The 18,724-nt window shown below is 34.8% G+C and overlaps 2 protein-coding genes and 1 long non-coding RNA gene across 53 annotated transcripts in view; 2 read left to right on the top strand and 1 right to left on the bottom strand.

Moving 5' to 3' along the window:
- The window catches only part of LOC141386287 (uncharacterized), an 816,166-nt gene that overhangs the window by 247,916 nt on the left and 549,526 nt on the right, over positions 1-18,724 (top strand). The gene's annotated exons all lie outside the window — the stretch shown is intronic.
- The window catches only part of cep63 (centrosomal protein 63), a 47,765-nt gene that overhangs the window by 23,239 nt on the left and 5,802 nt on the right, over positions 1-18,724 (top strand). For 10 of the 51 annotated variants that reach the window (XM_073952738.1, XM_073952744.1, XM_073952748.1 and 7 more), the window contains 9 exons: positions 1,568-1,713; positions 1,845-1,991; positions 2,094-2,196; positions 4,497-4,694; positions 4,871-4,957; positions 8,679-8,881; positions 9,385-9,685; positions 11,489-11,657; positions 11,748-12,078. In XM_073952738.1, coding sequence (XP_073808839.1) covers positions 1,568-1,713; positions 1,845-1,991; positions 2,094-2,196; positions 4,497-4,694; positions 4,871-4,957; positions 8,679-8,881; positions 9,385-9,685; positions 11,489-11,657; positions 11,748-11,758 — 1,365 coding nt within the window. In that variant the 3' untranslated portion in view covers positions 11,759-12,078. 51 annotated transcript variants of the gene reach the window in all.
- LOC141386289 (uncharacterized) overlaps positions 8,921-18,724 on the bottom strand; it is a 157,237-nt gene continuing 147,433 nt past the window's right edge. Inside the window, exon 2 of the long non-coding RNA XR_012407978.1 lies at positions 8,921-11,164. This is a non-coding gene — a long non-coding RNA (uncharacterized lncRNA). The remainder of the gene's footprint in view (positions 11,165-18,724) is intronic.

The raw sequence follows: 18,724 nt of genomic DNA on the forward strand, positions 1-18,724 counted from the left end.
ATACATCAGAATGTTATTGTTTATTGCTTGTCTTGCCCAACTCATGGAATATGTTCAGTGTTTATGGGTAAAACTGTGATGAGAACCAGAAAGGTCTGTTTTATGTACATGTGCATTAAATAACCTTAGTTAAATATTTTAATAAGCTTAATTACATCATAGAAAGTGATCATGTCAATTGTTTGGATCTGACTTTAGATTAAACTACTGGTTTTGGATATTATATTGCTGCATCTTATGAAGCCATAAACTTTAAAAACATTGTAATAAATAAATATATAAAAAAAAAAAAAAAAAATATATATATATATATATATATATATATATATATATATATATATATATATATATATATATATATATATATATATATATATATATACATGCATGCATGCATACATACATGCATGCATACATACATACATACATACATACATACATACATACATACATACATACATACATACATACATACATGCATACATACACACACATACAGTTCAAGTCGGAATTGTTAACTCCCCTTTGATTATTATTATTTTTTCTTTTTTAAATATTTCCCAAATGATGTTTAACAGAGCAAGGAAATTTTCACAGTATGTCTCATAATATTTGTTCTTCTAGAAAAAGTCTTATTTGTTTCATTTTGGCTAGAATAAAAGAAGTTTTTACATTTTTAAAAAAACCATTTTAAGATCTAAATTATTAGCCCCTTAAAGCAATTTTTTTTTCCGATAATCTACAGAACAATTCATCATTAAACAATAACTTGCCTAATTACTTTAACCTGCCTATTTAACCTAGTTAACCTAGTTAAGTCTTTAAATGTCACTTTAAGCTATATAAAAGTGTCTTGAAAAACATCTAGTAAAATATTATTTACTGTCATCATGACAAAGATAAAATAAATCAATTATTAGTAATGAGTTAATAAAACTATTATGTTTAGAAATGTGTTGAAAAAAATCTTCTCTCCGTTAAACAGAAATTGTGGGAAAAAATGAACGGAGGCTAATAATTCAGTGGGGGTAATAATTCTGACTTTAACTATATTGTTGAATGATTATTCAAGCATCAGCTAGTTTAGTTCTTGAGTTCACCTTACTGGTTTAGTGATTCAGTCTCAATTCATTGGAGGGGGAATCCTACATTTTGGAATGTATTTCACACAACATATGGCTTCAGTAATAAAGTGAACAACTTGTTTGCATCACTTCTTTAAATACTTTTATGGCACTTTTTCTATACTGTTTCTATTTTGAAAAGGTCATAAAACTCACCTCGTAAATAATGATCATTCCATCATGACTTGAAGGCAACATTCGATACCGATTTAATAGCTTAAGCATTTCTTTGGTGGTAAAGCATACAAGCAAATTATTACCTACTATATATATATATATATATATATATATATATATATATATATATATATATATATATATATATATTTATATATATATATATATATATATATATATATATATATATATATATATATATATATATATATATATATATATCAAAAATGCAATAGGTTAAATAACAGTAAAGATATTCTCTTTAGGTTCTGAGTGAAGAGCGAGAGGAGCTGAAAGCCACACTGGATGCTCAGGATCAGTTTGTACGCAGCACGGGAGTCCAGCAGCAGCAGTTACGGCGAGAAGTGAACCGACTCAACCAAACCCTGCAAGCCAAAGAGCAAGTCATTAGGTACATCGGAGTTTAAATGTTGTTTACACACACTGAAATATATATCTTTACATTCATCATTTAACAACTGTCCATGAAAGTTTCAAGCTCAGTATACAGCTTTACAAATAATATTTCATCTCTTTGTTAAGGTCTCTAGAGGAATGTCTGTCATCACCTGGTTCTGCTCCAAACTTGGCTTCCCTTAGACAAGATCTGGAGAAAGTCACAGCAAGGCTGAACAGTTCCCAGACCTGTGAGAGCCACCTGAAGGCTGAAGTCATGAGACTTCGTGACAAGTGAGATGTTTTTAAAAAGTCTATACTTGACAAAGTATCATCAACTAATGATTACAACCTTCTTCTAAAAAATAAACATTGATCTCCATGTTGGTTTGTCAGGTTGGAGAGCATGCGGAAGTATAAAGCAGAGATGAGCAGGCGAGAACATGAGTGGAAACAGATGGAGGAGGAACACAGTCGCTGTACAGCTGAAAACAAACGTGTACGCTTAATAAGCAATAATGTTTGAGGTTTTTATTTGCAGACACTATGCTGTGTCATTCACAGTGAGAGATTGTGAGAAAAGATTAATTAATGTGTACAAATTGCTGACAATTAAATTTGGTTTCATTTAAAGGGATTGTTCTCCCACATATAAACATTTACCCACCTACAAGTTGTTTCCAACATTTATGATTTTTTTTTTTATTGATCACAAAAGAAGATGTTATAAAGAATGTTTAAAACTAGTAGTCCTTGACACGTACAGTTGAAGTCAGTTATTAGCCCCCCTTAGAATTTTTTTCTTTTTTAAATATTTCTCAAATTATGTTTAACAGAGCAAGGAGATGTTCACATTATGTATAAAATATGTGATAATATTTTTTCTTCTGAAGAAAGTCTTATTTGTTATATTTTGGCTAGAATAAAAGTAGCTTTTAATTTTTTAAAAAGCCATTTTAAGGTCAACATTATTAGCCCCTTTAAGCTATATATTTTTTTCCCGTTAGTCTACAGAACAAACCATCATTATACAATAACTTTCCTAATTATCCTAACCTGCCTAGTTAACCTAATTACCTAGTTAAGCCTTTAAATGTCATGTTAAGCTGTATAGAAGGGTCTTGAAAAACAGTTAGTAAAATATTATTTACTGTCATCATGGCAAAGATAAAATAAATCAGTTATGAGAGATAAGTAATTAAAACTATTATGTTTAGAAATGTTTTGAAAAATATGCATAGAGGTTCCCAGATGCCCGCAAATGAATTATAATCTCCCGGAAATCGATGGTCTCCCCTTGGTTCTCAAATATATCGTGCACTCCTCTTCACCGCATCCCTCCCCCGTCTTCAGATAAGTTGCGATAAGTTAAGTTAGCCTCTTTAAAAATATGAAATCTAAATATAAAATGTTTATTTTGCTAGCACACATTGAGTACGTTTACATGGACACCAATAATCAGATTTTAATATGATTAAGACAATACTCTGATTAAGAATTTACCATGTCAACAGCGATTTTTGATTAATTTTATCTGATTAAGTTCATAATTGAACCAAACAGAAATCGAATTAAGACATCCGATTTTAGTTGCATTATTGAAGTGCAGTAGAGACATGTAAACACCTTAATTGAACAATTACCATCATGTAGGATTTTCGTTGCATTTTGTGCTAGGATAGTCTATATATACTTGGCTGTTTGACACTATTCTCTGCTCCTACTGAGTTAGTGAAGGACCACAGACACCTGCATTGTGAGATACTACTGTAAGAACTTTACCAATAAGTATCAATGAGTCACACACAATGAATGTTGTTACAAAGTTCACGCGCTCAAAGTTTTTTTCTCAAACATGAAATTCCATTACAAACAACACTCTTCCAGCAGTTCAAACTTGCATCCAGTATCTCATTTGTCATAGGGGAATGCTCAAAAAATATTTCTGAATGAAAATGAAAGGGCCAAACTCCAGTTAAAGTTGACAACTTAAAAATAAAACACCCAATGATAAATGAAACACCAAAGGAAATGTGCAGTGTGGTGACGCGATGACATTAATCGAATTATATGCTATAATATGTTAAATATGATTATGAAAGGAACATTCAAAAAGCAACTCATGTAAACAACTTAATCATATTGTTGTCTTATTCAGATTAAGGCAAATAATTTGACTCATGTCCATGTAAACAAAGTCATTGATATTCTTTAGGTGAATAAGTTTATGCATTTTGGAAATCTTTAATTAAACTCTGACTATTTGCTTCACACATTTGGAATGATTTCAGTTGACATCAGTTTAATGGATTCAGCCATAATATTCTTAATCACACCCCTCTTACCTTTAGTTTCATGTGAGGTTATGATGTGCAAAAAGAAAGCCCCACCCCCAACTTAATGTTTGGTATCAGTTTAAAGGATATTAACATGCTGAAATAAAAGTCACAGAATTCTGTTTCACGCGGACTTTAACATCTAGTTGTCAGAGCTGTTGACTATAGTATTGGTAACTTAGTAACCAACATTCAACAATGTAAGCATAATGGAGACAGCCGATTAATCACGTGGGTTTATTCAAAATTTCACATTTTTGATTTGATATTTCAAAATGTGCATTATTACAGGGTGATGGACACCCAGCTAGTGACTATCAGCATTCTTCCAAACATCTTCTTTTGTGTTTAATATAAGAACACATCTCAAATAAGTCTGGAACATGTGAAGTAAGTGTTGATAGAATTTACATTTTAGGGTGAACTATCGCTTTAACTTTTTGCGTTGTTGTGTTTTCTGCAGTTGCGTGATGAGCTTGAGAGGGCCGAACAGACCCGCTGTGGTGAGCAGGAGGGAATGAGAAAGGAAGTTTTTCAGTTAACTAGTGAACTTCATCAGCGTGACATCACCATTGCCACACTCACTGGCTCCACCTCCAGCATTGAGAGACAGTTACGAGCAGAAGTGGAGAGAGCAGAGCGAAGGGCATCAGAACTTAAGGTTCACCAAAACACACTTTAAACGGCTTTAGATTAGGCAGATGACAATAAGTAACACCAAATACAGAAAAAACTTGTCGTTCATGAAAATAAAATAGTAGATCTGTTTTTAATTGTTTGGAATTATTGGTTTAATATTGTGCGTAAACTGGTTGTTCTCTTTTCTTGGCTCTGTAGGTGACACAGGTCCAGCTAGAAACCTTAAAGCTTGAGAATCAGCATCTGAATGATCTTCTGGAGAGAGTCGAGTCACAATCACCTAAGGTTTTGATTCTTTGCATAGTAATTATTAGATATGGGTTAAAGTCAAAAGGCTTATAATTAAAATTTAGTTTTTCCATATATTAGAATTTGTTCCATTTTATTCTAAGAAAAATAAGGAAATCGAGAAAATAGAAAAGTCTGTCATGTATTTAAAGATGCAGTAGGTGATCTGCCTAAATGCTAACCAATTAGCATAATATGTTTGAAACACAGTCCCTCCCCTGCTGTCCAAAATGCCTCCTGATACCATGAACACGCACATTAAATTTGACCGAGATCCACTAGATCATGTCATTCATGTCATTTCAGTTAGAATACTTTATGGTACTTTATAAAACTACAACTCTAAACGAAAAACTGTATTATATCTAGCATGTTTTCATTTGTGTAACAAGCGAAACTTTTCTAACTCTCTCACATGCTTTGTCCTAAAACGACTACTGTGTGCTTTTGTGCTTGACCAGTGGTGTGCATAAATTACACTTATTACTAAGCCATACTTACATGCTATTTCAGACCGAACATTCAAAGTAGCATGGTTAACAATATAGTGAGCGCGTCAGAAGTTGTCATTGTTCAAAAATGAACCAATGTAAATATAAAACCAACTTCACCTCAGTAAAGCAGGCTGTTTACTTTGGTTGTAAAACTAAATAAAAATCTAAATTATTGATGCTGTAAAAGGTCCTTTATGAAATTGAAAATAGTCACATCAATCTTTCGCCAGGAGATTTCACTGACTGAACAACACTTTTATGCATATAATCCATTCGTAACACAACACAATCTACATACGCTTTGCGCGACTAAAATACTTTTAAAACATAACATTACCTGTCTAAAAAAAACTATATATTTTACCCATGGTATCATCCTTCCTCCAGCGTGCAAAAGTAGCTACAAAATTGATTCAGGATTTTAAAAAGTTAAAATTCAGCGTTTGTTTTTGCCACTCTCTCTCTTTCTCTCTCTCTCTTGTGTGCACGTGAACATGGCACGCCAAGCAAACGGCTGATCTACAAAACCTTTAATTGGATAAACATTTTTTAGTTTTATGCCTTACCCAGAATATAAAATTACATATAAATACATTTAGATCATTTACTTTAATCATTACTAGTGGAATGTGAAGAGACTTTCATCCAGCACAACAAAAATGTTTCTGAAGACAATCATCTACTGCACCTTTAATACATTACCATGAAATACAGTACAATGTTATTTAGTGTAATGATAATTTAGAGCCATATGAAACGTTTATTCCATGATTTTACTTATCAGGACATAATAAAACATTATCTGGAAAATAAAACATAAATTTGTAAAATATAACCTTACATAAACAACAATACCACATTTTACATTATTGATAAATAAATAAAGATTTAGAAGCCATGGGACACTGTGTAATTTTGTTTCTGGTAGATCCACTTCATTTATCCACTTCAATCATTTAAAGTAATAACATTTGTTCATGACTTATTAATCTTCCAGGTTCTTCAAAATAAATTTTGTCCCACTATTTTTTACAATGTTGTTCTAATTTCTTGAGGTATATGGGCATTTGTTTTGCACAGCTTTCAGCACAGCAGTTTAGTAAGGATGAGGTCTGGACTTTGACTGGGCTATTGCAACACCTTGGATGATTTTGTTGTTCTACAAGTCTTATGGTCCGCACAGTGTTTTTTTAAACCTTGCGAATGTGCTGACATTTTTTTTTAGTCTATGTTTAGAGTCAAGGCTTCTGGCAACCCGTACAAACATGCCATAGTTGTCCCATCTTTTTTTTAATTGTACTGTAATTAACTTTATCATTTCACCTGTTTAATGAGGCCTGTAGAGTCTGTGGTAAAGTTCTTTAGTTTTCTGCCATTTCTTTGGGCGTTACAAGGTCTGATCTTGGGGTGAATTTGCTGGAATGTCTGTTCCTGGGAATATTGGTGTCAGTTTTGAATGTTTCCTGTTGAATAAGTGATATTCCAGCGAATGCTTCTTGTGAATAAACTTTCCAACTGTGAAGTAATGGATTTCAGATGGTTTGGAAATGGCTGTATTGCAGCCTCCAGACTGATGACAGCAACAGTTGCTTCTCAAGGATCAATGCTAAAGTTTTTACTAGCTTGTCATAATGTTAACACACACTCCTGATGGCTTCAGACCAAAATGTCTGCATTGATCAAGGTGGTCACACCTGTTAATGGTCAGATAATCAAAGACATTTTATAAGAAGTACTTTAATCCCTATGTTAACAGATAGGGTGCCTCTAAGTTTGTCACCCATGACTTTGCCAGTATGGATTTATTTCTGTGCAATATTTCTAGTGTAGTTATTTATTTGAGGTTTTATTTTCTAAATTGCAAGGAGGCCCTCCTAGGACCTAATAATTTTTATGATGTCCTGATTAGGCATGGATGGGCCTAATAAGTTTGTGTCGGTATGATAACCTTTGATAGCAATATCATAGTTTCACGTATTGTGATCACTGCTCTAAAATAAGTGTTTTTTAAATTTCTTAGTAGAAAACAACAAATTTCCCCCCCACTAAACACAATATACAATATTTAATTTAAATTTTTCAATTTACAATCCACTTTTATATTTTGGAACAGTAAACATGTCAGGCTAAATAATTCAAATAAATCATTGACTTCTGCTAGGTTCATTAGTTCACAAAACACAGATTTCTTACAACACATAAAAAAACATATACATGTACATATAGCTGAGGAACAGTGTAACAGAAAAAAATGCTGTTTTAAAACCTTAAAACTGGTTATTGTCCCATGCCTAAGTCCTGATACAGACAACCATGTAATTCAATAGGGTGTCCACACATTTTCTCATGGCTGTATATACCAAAATATATTGTCAGGCGTATTTAGAACACTAATCATTTAATAAACTTTTGTATTTTTTCTAATTGCCAGTGTTGGCAATATATTTTTTACAAATAATTTAACATCTAATAAAATTTACTGTGATCACTTGTTATCTATTTATGTTAATATGTACAAATTTAAAAAAGTATATTGCTTAATTTTCACAAATGTGTCTGTTGCGCTTTATTTATTCAGAACTCTGATTTGAGAAATGAAAGTAGACACTTTACTTGAGTTTAGTGTGGTCTCTTTGTATGCAAAATCACTTTTTTTTGAGTCTCTTTGAAAAAATATAATATGTTCACACTTTACAATAAGGCTTCATTAGGTTATGCATTTACTAACATGAACTAATTATGAACAATATCTGTGCAGCATTTATTAATCATAGTTCAGCATTTACTAGTGCCTTGTCATATCCAAATTCATGCTTGTTAACATTAGTTAATGCACCCATAGTTAACATGAATGAACAATGAACAACTCCATTTTAATTATATAATGGTAACTAACATGAACAACTGTAATGAATATTTTTTTATTGTTTGTGTATGTTAGTAAATGTATTACCTTATTGTAAAGTGTTACCTGTAAAATTTTAACACCATTTATTTTTGTTGTTGTTGAGAAGTGAAATGTATTGCTTTGTAACTTTGTGTGACTATTGAAATAGTCAGTTATTTTAACATCTTAACAATACCTTGCCTCAAAGACTTTTTATAAACTAGGAATTATTTGAATGCAAAACAGATTGTGTTTGATTTGTATTTATATTTCTGTTTTGCTAGCTTTTACTCTTTATTTTTTCCATTTGTTATTGCTCTCATTCGATTTGTTTCAGAGAGGTGATGGAGAGCTGGCGAGTCTCAGAGACAGCTATGTGTCCTCTCTAAAAAGTCTGGAAGAGGAGAACAGGCAGCTAAGACTAGAAATGACTGAGCTACGAGCTCGCATGGAGGCCAGCAATCAGACCTGGCAGGACAAATATGAGAGAGCATTGCTGCAAAATCAGAACAAGAACCACTTGTATAATGAGCAAAACAGGTATGCAAAACTTTGACAGAGTAAAAATACACACGAGTATGAGTTTTAATTGAGAGCTCCCCAAGGCTGCATTTATTTAATGTAAAATACAATGTAATATTATTGCAATTAAAATGTACTTTTCTATTTTTCTATTTTTTATTTATTTATTTTTTTTAAATACTTTTTTCCAGTGATGAAGTTGAAAACAATTATTGTGCTTGATAATTTTAATAAAATACTGTTTAACAAATAGAAAATTTAAAAGAACGTCTTTTTTTGGTCAATTGAATGTGTTCTAGCTGAATAAAATGAATTTAATCTTCAAAAAATGATCTGTAATCTTACTTTGACAACACTTGAATGTTTAGTGTATGTAAGTGCTTGCGGCTGGAAGGGCATCTGCTGCATAAAAGATATGCCAGAGTAATTGATGGTTCATACCTCTGTGGCAACCCCTGATAAATCAGGGATTAAACGAGTGAGTGAAAATTAGTGGTTTATGCAGCTGTGTTTTGCCATAGAGCTGATGAGGATGTGCAGCGCAGACACCAGGAGGAGCTGCAGGCCATGGAGACTCAGATGCAGGAAAGAGCCTCGCACTATGAGGAGCAAATCCAGACGCTCCTCACACAGCTGGAGAACTTGTCACGAACTTCTCCTTATCGCCCAGATGGCCAATCACAAGAGAGCAAGACATCTGTGTCTCCAGCCCGCTCTTCTGCATCATCTGCCTCATCTTCATCTTCAACCCGTAAAGCCCAGAGAGTGGCAACTCTTCTCAGTGCAGTGGCCAACGGAGAGGAGGCTCAAGCTTCCAGCTCGGTAGACACCTTTCTGCCTTTGGTCAGTAGGAGTAGTAGAGAAAAAAGGGACACTGACATGATTTTTTTTAAATTCATTGTCAGGTTTATTTGAAGTTGATTTTAACACATCTGCTTATTCTTATTTGCAAACAAGCTAAATTAATGTGCTGAAAAAAATATGTAAAATAAATGAAAAAACAAGTAAAAAAGGTAACCATATCAGGAACTCACATCATGACATTTGTTGAAGTCAAAATATAATTTCTAATCATTACGCTTGATTTATTTTGTTTGTAAAACCTATGGTATATCTCACAGCAAGAAGGTCGCTGGTTCAAGTCCCGACTGGGCCAGTTGGCATTTCCGTGTAGGTTTGCATGTTCTCCCCGTGTTTGCACGGGTTTCCTATGGGTTCTTTGGGTTCTCCCACAATCCAAAAACATGTGCTATATGGGTATTGACTAAACTAAATTGGCTGTAGTATATGAGTGTGTGTGTGTAAATGAGTGTGTATATGTTTATTTCCAATGCTGAGTTGCAACTGTAAGGGCATCTGCTGTGTAAAAACATATGCTGGAATAGTTGGCAGTTTATTCCGCTGTGACAAACTCTAAATTTGAGACTAAGCCAAAGAAAAATTAATGAATGAATGGTATAACCCCTAAAGGGAATACTATTTTATTAATAAATAATTAAAGGCGTCATTTTGGTGCTGTGGATAGCATGATCGCCTCACAGCAAGAAGGTTGCTGGTTTGAGTCCCAGCTGGGCCAGTTAGCATTTCGCTGTGGAGTTTGCATGTTCTCCCCGTGTTTGCGTGGGTTTCCTATGGGTTCTTTGGTTTCTCCCACAATCCAAAGATATGTGCTCTAAGGTAATGGAATAAACTAAATTGGCCTTAGTGTGTGTGTGTGTGTGTGTGTGTGTGTGTGTGTGTGTGTGTGTGTGTGTGTGTGTGTGTGTGAGAATGAGTGTTTGTGGGTGTTTCCCAATGCTGGGTTGCAGCTGGAAGAGCATCTGCTGTGTGAAAACATATGCTGGAACAGTTGGCTGTTCGTTCTGCTGTGGCAACCTCTAAAATAGAGATTAAGCCAAAGGAAAATGAATAAATGAATGAATGAAAGGAATAATATTTTATTAATCACTAGTTAAGGGCGTGACGGTGGTGCAGTGGGTAGCATGATCGCCTCACAGCAAGATGGTCGCTGGTTTGAGTACCAGCTGGGTCAGTTGGCATTTCTGTGTGGAGTTTAAATCGTCTCCCCGTGTTGGCGTGGGTTTCCTCTGGGTGCTCCGGTTTCCCCCAGTCCAAAGAAATGAGCTGTAGTTGAATTGAATAAGCTAAACTGGCAGAAGTGTATGTGTGTGAATGCAAGAGTGTATAGGTGTTTTCCAGTGTTGGGTTGCTGCTGGTTGGGCATCCACTGTGAAAATCATATGCTGGATAAGTTGGCGCTTCATTCCGCTGTGGTGACCCCTGATTAATAAAGGGACTAAACTGAAAAGAAAATGAATGAATAATTAATAGTTATTAGTAGAAGTGCATGAAAACAAACATAAGAACAAAGGGTACATTCCTAAGACCTTTTCTCGTTCGTTGACATTCTTGCTCTTCATTCCCAGCAATCTCTTTACAATTACTTAACTGACCGCGTAATGTCTCACTAAATAGGCAATTTGACCAAGAATGCAGAAAATGTACACATGAATGCTGCAGAATTGCGTTACGTTTGGCACATTGCTTTTTAAGAATATATGACAGACACACACACAGTAGCATTGCACAACAGCTTTAACAGTCATTTCCTCCATCTTTGTCCAGGATTCCACTGGATCTCCAAATACCTCAGTGACCACACGCTTTCTGGAAGAGGAAACTCTTCGTTCTCAAGAGCTGCTTCAGAGGCTGGACGCCCACATTCAGAGCATGAAGCTGGAAAACTCCAACACCGTTTGCAAATACCTGGGCAAGACTGGCAATCCTCAAAACGGTTAATGACTCCAGAATATTTTGATCTGTATCGAAATTCACATGCCGTATATGTCCATTTCTTACTGAGAAGTTAGATGTGTTTTGGCAGGGGACTCATAGTTTCTGCAAGATGATTGATTGAAGACCCTTAACGCCAGCACAGCTCTTAAGACACCAAAAGCAGTGCCAAACAACTGTACCTTCATGTTTATTGCACTAGTAAAGGTATGACCGCACACACACACACACTCTGTTTCCTTTTACCAGAGGCCTTTCATATGGACTTCATCATATCTTTAGCACTTTAAACATGGTAACTCTCCTGTTTAGCTGTGCCTTTTGCAATCAATATATTTATGAACGCTGAATATTTGTAAACCCACGGACATGATTGTGAAGCATTTGTTTTAAGGGTTGAATTAAAAGATCTTGTTTTCATAGCCTCTGTTGTTATGGGAGTTTATGTAAATACTTTTATGTCTCCGTCACTTTGCACTTTGGGGAAAAGGCTGTTTGGACATGTGATGGGATCAGATACGTCCTCTTGGGCCATATCCTTTAACAGCGGAGATGTAAAGTTGACGTCAAGCACACAAGCTTCGTCTCAGGTCTCCACCCATGTTTAGTGGCCTATCACAGACCGCTGTAATGATTTAGTAAGGTTTCACCCCAAGAATGCACGGTCTATGCCAGGCCATAGGGTTTAAGGAGCGCAAACACACACACACACACACACACACGTTCGACATAAGAACGCTTTTGGAATGTTAATGTCGTCCATGTGGGATCCTGCACATGGAAATCGCCGAAGGCTGTTATAAAGCGCTGAAGGGAAAAGCTGATATATTACCAACGGAGTGGTTCTGAGTGGGAGACATGTGCTCTGTCGCTTTGAGAAATAGGGGGAATAGGAATATCCTAAATCTAATTTGTTTTGGAATGTGTCTCTTTTTTTCTCTCTCTCTCTCCCTCTCTCCTTCTTCCCTTCCTCAGATTAGCAAGTGCTGGAAATATGTTTTGCTGGGCTTGGGTCCAGCGGTTTTGCGATCGGAATTCCGTAACCCTGGTTACTGGTCCTGCAAAGCTCAACAAACAGCACTGAGGAATTTGGCAATGTGGACGTTTACTCTTTTGCTTGCAGAGGAAAAACATTTTTGGTTCTTATGAAGTTTGGGGCCCTGGGAGAAAGTCAAGGGCGAAATGAGAGATTAATCAACACTTGACTTGCTTGAATGGTTGAAATGTGGCCAAGAATGTACCTGATAATTTTGTTTTGAACTGGTAAAACTTACTTTAAAAGGTCAGATTTTTTGAAGGTTTTTTTTTTTTTTCTTAGAATGGGATTTCTGCCTAAAGGTCTTGAGTATGTAAATCAGCACCTAAAGGCCCTTTTACTCTTTAAACGATACAAATAACTGTGCTAGCATCTCTTTGAGCAGTTGATATTGTCTCATCTGTTCTACAGTCCCAAGTACTGTATATGTCTTTTTTTTTTATGTGCATTAATGTATGTTCTGTCGGACACACTCTTTTAAAGGATACTCCATTTATCTTGACATTTGACAAATATATATACATGCAAGATTTTTCCTTTTTCACTACCTGTGCTTTCTCTCTCCAAATGTCATGCGTTATATTAATGTCTTTGCAATATTCTAAACAAGAGCTTAATGCAATCTTGTTTGCTTTTTAAATGACTTTAATCTTACATCAGCTGGGGAAAAATGTTTTAAAGAAGAATGCGGCATTACTGTTATAACTGTCATCAGGACTCCAATATTTATATACAGGTCCTTCACAAAAAATTTGCACATTGTGATAAAGTTCATTATTTTCTTTAATGTACTGATAAACATTAGACTTTAGACTTTAGACTTTCATACATCTCATTCATTGCACACAACTGAAGTAGTTCAAGCCTTTTATTGTTTTAATATTGATGATTTCGGCATACAGCTCAGGAAAACCCAAAATTCCTATCTCAAAAAATTAGCATATCATGAAAAGGTTCTCTAAACGAGCTATTAACCTAATCATCTGAATCAACTAATTACCTCTAAACACCTGCAAAAAAATCCTGAGACTTTTAAAATCTCCCAGCCTGGTTCATTACTCAAAACTGCAATCATGGGTAAGACTGCTGACCTGACTGCTGTCCAGAAGGCCATCACTGACACCCCCGAGCAAGAGGGTAAGACACAGAAATAAATTTCTGAATGAATAGGCTGTACCCAGAGTGCTGTATGAAGGCACCTCTGTGGGAAATCTGTGGGAGGGAAAAAGTGTGGCAGACAAAGCTGCACAACGAGAAGAGGTGACTGGACCCTGAGGAAGATTGTGGAGAAGGGCCGATTCCAGACTTTGGGGGACCTGCGAAAGCAGTGGACTGAGTCTGGAGTAGAAACATCCAGAGCCATCGTGTACAGGCATGTGCAGGAAATGGGCTACATCCCCAGGTCAAGCCACTTTTGAACCGGAAACAGCAGCAGAAGCGCCTGACTTGGGCTAGAGAGAAGCAGCACTGGACTGTTGATCAGTGGTCCAAAGTATTTTTTTCAGATGAAAGCAAATTTTGCATGTCATTCGGAAATCAAGGTGCCAGAGTCTGGAGGAAGACTGGGGAGAGAGAAATGCCAAAATGCCTGAAGTCCAGTGTTAAGCACCCACAGTCATTAATGATCTGGCGTGCTTTTCCAGCTGCTGGTTTTGGTCCACTGTGTTTTATCAAGGGCAGGGTCAATGTAGCTATCTATCAGGAAATTTTGAAGCACTTCATGCTTCCATCTGCTGAAAAGCTTTATGGAGATGAAGATTTCATTTTTCAGCACGGCCTGGCACCTGCTCACAGTGCCAAAACCACTGGTAAATGGTTTACTGACCATGGTAGTACTGTGCGCAATTGGCCTGCCAACTCTCCTGACCTGAATCCCATAGAGAATCTGTGGCATATTGTGGAGAGAAAGTTTAGAGACGCAAGACACAACACACTGGATGAGCTTAAGGCCGCTATCGAAGCATGCTGGGCCTCCATGACACCTCAGCAGTGCCACAGGCTGATTGCCACCATGCCACGCCGCATTAAAGCAGTCTTTTCTGCAAAATGATTCCTGACCAAGTATTTAGTGCATAACTGAACATAATTATTTGAAGGTTGACTTTTTTGGTATTAAAAACACTTTTCCTTTATTGGTCGGATGAAATATGCAAATTTTTTGAGATAGGAATTTTGGGTTTTCATGAGCTGTATGCTGAAATCATAAATATTAAAACAATAAAAGGCTTGAACTACTTCAGTTGTGTGTAATAAATCTAAAATATATAAAAGTCTAAGGTTTATGAGTACATTACAGAAAATAATGAACTTCATCACAATGTGCTAATATTTTGAGAAGGACCTGTACAGTCTTATGGTAATGAAGGAGCTATTTTATAATCTGGGAAATTAGTAACTAATTAGGTCTACAACCTGGTACTAGTAAGGTGTACCTAATAAGGTGTAAAATCGTATATTTTGCTTAGAATTGTTTATGTTTGAAGATGGGTTTAGGGAAGAACCTGTATGATTATGTATTTATTATTTTAAAAAAAATGTTCAAGTAAATATTGTAAAGTAACTCTTTAAAACATGTTGAACTATCCTGTTAATCTTCATAATAATTTATCACTACAACTTTATAAAGGGTCTAAATCTAATAGGGCCTAAACCTAAAACCTTTCATTGTGTGATGACACATTTTTATTGACACGTATATGAAGCTTCACATGCTTTATTTTGTTTAAAAAAAAGAAGCAACTGTTGGCACAGATAGCCTTGTTCGCAGTTCAATGACATATAGGCCTATTGCACTTTGGGTGTCCTGAGTATGAATCCCAAATCACAGACATTTTCCCACCTCTACCACCCAACGTTGCTTGTTGTCTACACTGTGAAAGTAAAAGTACACTTAACTTAAAATTTTAAGGCAACCAGCTTCAGGATTTTTTTTTGTTTGTTTGTTTACTCAACTTAAAGTTCAGTACTTGGGTTGAAAGTTGAGTCAACTCAAAATAGCTCTGCAGCAAGTTGCCTTACAATTTTGAGTTGAGCCAACTTTTTACAGTGTAAATACTGTCCTATAATAGGCAAAAAAAAAAAACATCTTCAGAAAGCTAAAATGTGCAGTCAGTACATCAAAGAGCAGTTTCTTATTATTTATAAAATATTTATATGCTCGTTTTAAAATATCTGTGCTTCACCTAAGATTGCATATTTATTTGGCTACAAAACAGTTTTTGTGACTTATAATCTTGCTGCACATTATTTTCTGGTATTGTTAGAATTATTTAAATAATACTACACTAAATATATCTGTGAAAAATATCTGTAAATTAATAGTTTTCTGTATCTAGTGATTCTTGTTTATTTTTTATCTATGCTTTTGAATCGCATTATGCGACCTTTAAAAAGCTGGACTTTTCTAAACATTTTTAATAGTTTTAAGTAATATATTGTTTGGGTTGGTGTTGTATTTTATGCTGCAAAAACTGTTATTTCAAAGATTAATTTATTTATATATTATTTCTTACTTATACATTATATTATTTCAAACTAAAATGTCAATGAAAAAGTCACTTTGTTAAACTGTAGAGTTGAATTTTCAACATCAAATGTAGACAGAGCAGAGATTGTGGACCCATAATGTCCACACAACTGTAAATAGACAGGAAACACAAAATAAGGAACTTTTAATAAACAGACAAACCACTGGCAAGTAACACTGTTTTATATATTTGACAGTGAAAATGTTTCCTTGCATTTGATGCTTGCCATTAAGTGTCTGTTTTAGTTCCTGGAAAAAAAAAAACTGTTAATGACAGTACTTTATAGTACAGGGTCTTTTTTTAAGTGTTAGAGTGACTGTTATTTATTATTACAAGCAAATGAACCTAAACTGAACTCTAAATGCTATTAATATCTTGTTCTTCAGCACGAGACCATAGTAATGGCTTTGGTCCAGTCTAAAGTGGTTATTTTAGTTGTAATTAATAACATTGGGTGACTCTCTTTCTTAAAATAACTTAAACACTAATATTTTCCATTGAACACTTATAAAATGACACTCACTTGATGCATACTGTTAAACAGGTCTCAACAAAGCGCTCTAACTCACAAAATTAGAACACACATTATCTTCTCAGATAGCTTTTTAAAAATAACATTTTACAATGTGATGGTACTGTTGCAGTGTTTTCAGATAGTTGTGTTGTGTTAAAGAGATAATTCACCTTTAGAATGAGAGTCTGTCATCTTTTACATATATAAAAATGTATATTTTGGAAAATGTTTTTTGTTAATAAAATAAAAGTTTAAGGGATGTAAATCAACCATACATTGAGTTTTATTTGGGGGGAAAAAAACTTATTTTACTTAATAACACGTCTTTTTGGATCCAGTGAAGAAAAATAAAATGCATGCGAGTTTGAAACAACATGGCCCTAAATATGTTTTTTTAGATAAAGTAAGCATTTAAAATGGAAAATAAAATCTGTCATCATTTACTCAGCCTCCAATTGTTTCAAACCTATTTGAGTTTCTCTCTTCTTTCTTATTGAACACAAAAAATAAGTGTTGGAAAGCTGTAGCCATTGACTTCAATAGTATTCTTTCCAAATATAAAAATCCATAACTACCAGTTTCCACACTAAAAAAATTATAAAACAAAAAGTCATGACATCAAATATTTTTGTTACTTTAACTTATTTTATTAAGTTAATCAGGTTTCAACTAAATGTTTTAAAACATAAGTTTTGTGTTGTTTTTTTTTTTTGTTTTGAACACAAAAGATATATTAAAGTTCCTTGAAATCATGTTATCAATGTCTTATATAGTATATTTTTTCTTGCTATTGATGGCAGTGGTTACAGGTTTCCAACATTTTTCAGTGGATCTTCTTTTGTGCTTAACACAACAAACGTAATTCAGTTTTTTACAAGTGAAGGGTGAGTAAATGATTTTTAGGTGAACTATCCCTTTAATGCTTCAGTCTCATTGATTTATGTAGGTGTGGTATGGTGGCTCAGTGGTTAGCACTGTCGCCTCACAGCAAGAAGGTTGCTGGTTCAAGTCCCAGCGGGGTTAGTTGGCATTTCTGTGTGGAGTTTGCTTGTTCTCCCTGTGTTGGTTTCCTCCGGGTGCTCCATTTTCCTCCACAGTCCAAAGACATGCGCAATAGGTGAATTGAATAAACTAAATTGGTCATAGTGTATGTGTGTAAATGAGTGTTTATGGGTGTTTCCCAGTACTGGATTGCTGTGTAAAACATATGCTGAAATAGTTGGCAGTTCATTCCGCTGCGGTGACCTCTGAGATTAAGCCAAAGAAAATGAAGAAATGAATAATTGATGTAAATTGGGATTATTAACTAATTTGATTCAACAAAAAAATTGATTGTGAATAGGAGATATTGAAAATGCAAACGTTAGCCTGATAGCCCTGAACGCCCACCCCGCAAATCACCATCCAGGCCTCCTTAACACATGCACTTGCACTAGACAACATCACTACATCATAACATTCACTGGAGAGAAAACTAAGTGTATAGTATCGTTAGTAATTACAAAACCATACTTTAAAAAGGTCTACTGTAAAAAAAAATGCAGGGTTCCACACAATTTATTCTTGTTGTCCCAACACAAATCTATTAGGTTAACTTAACAAATTGAAGTGGATTGAACATAAAACAATTACGTTGTCTCAAAAAAATCTCAAGAATAGTGTTGCTTCAGCTCATGTTAAATAAGTAAACAAGAGAGCAAACTATATTTTTTGAGTCTAGGTTAATGTTTGCCTGCCATTTTCTGTCTGAACCGCATCCGTGAACACCCCAAAGTTAGCAAAATCCTTTCTACATGAGCAGGGTGCGCAGAGGTATTAAATTACATATTCTAATCATGTAATGTTCAGACAGAATAGTTTGATTGGATGCACTTTTCTTGGTCCTACACCTTTTACAAAACATTAAAATGCACTTCTTGGACCACAATTTAATGAATGCTGACAGGATGTGAAGAGACTTTTAGCCAGCATAACAAAAAATATTCCTGAAG

Source organism: Danio rerio, chromosome 6 (assembly GCF_049306965.1).
Source record: "Danio rerio strain Tuebingen ecotype United States chromosome 6, GRCz12tu, whole genome shotgun sequence".
Lineage (NCBI taxonomy): Eukaryota > Metazoa > Chordata > Actinopteri > Cypriniformes > Danionidae > Danio > Danio rerio.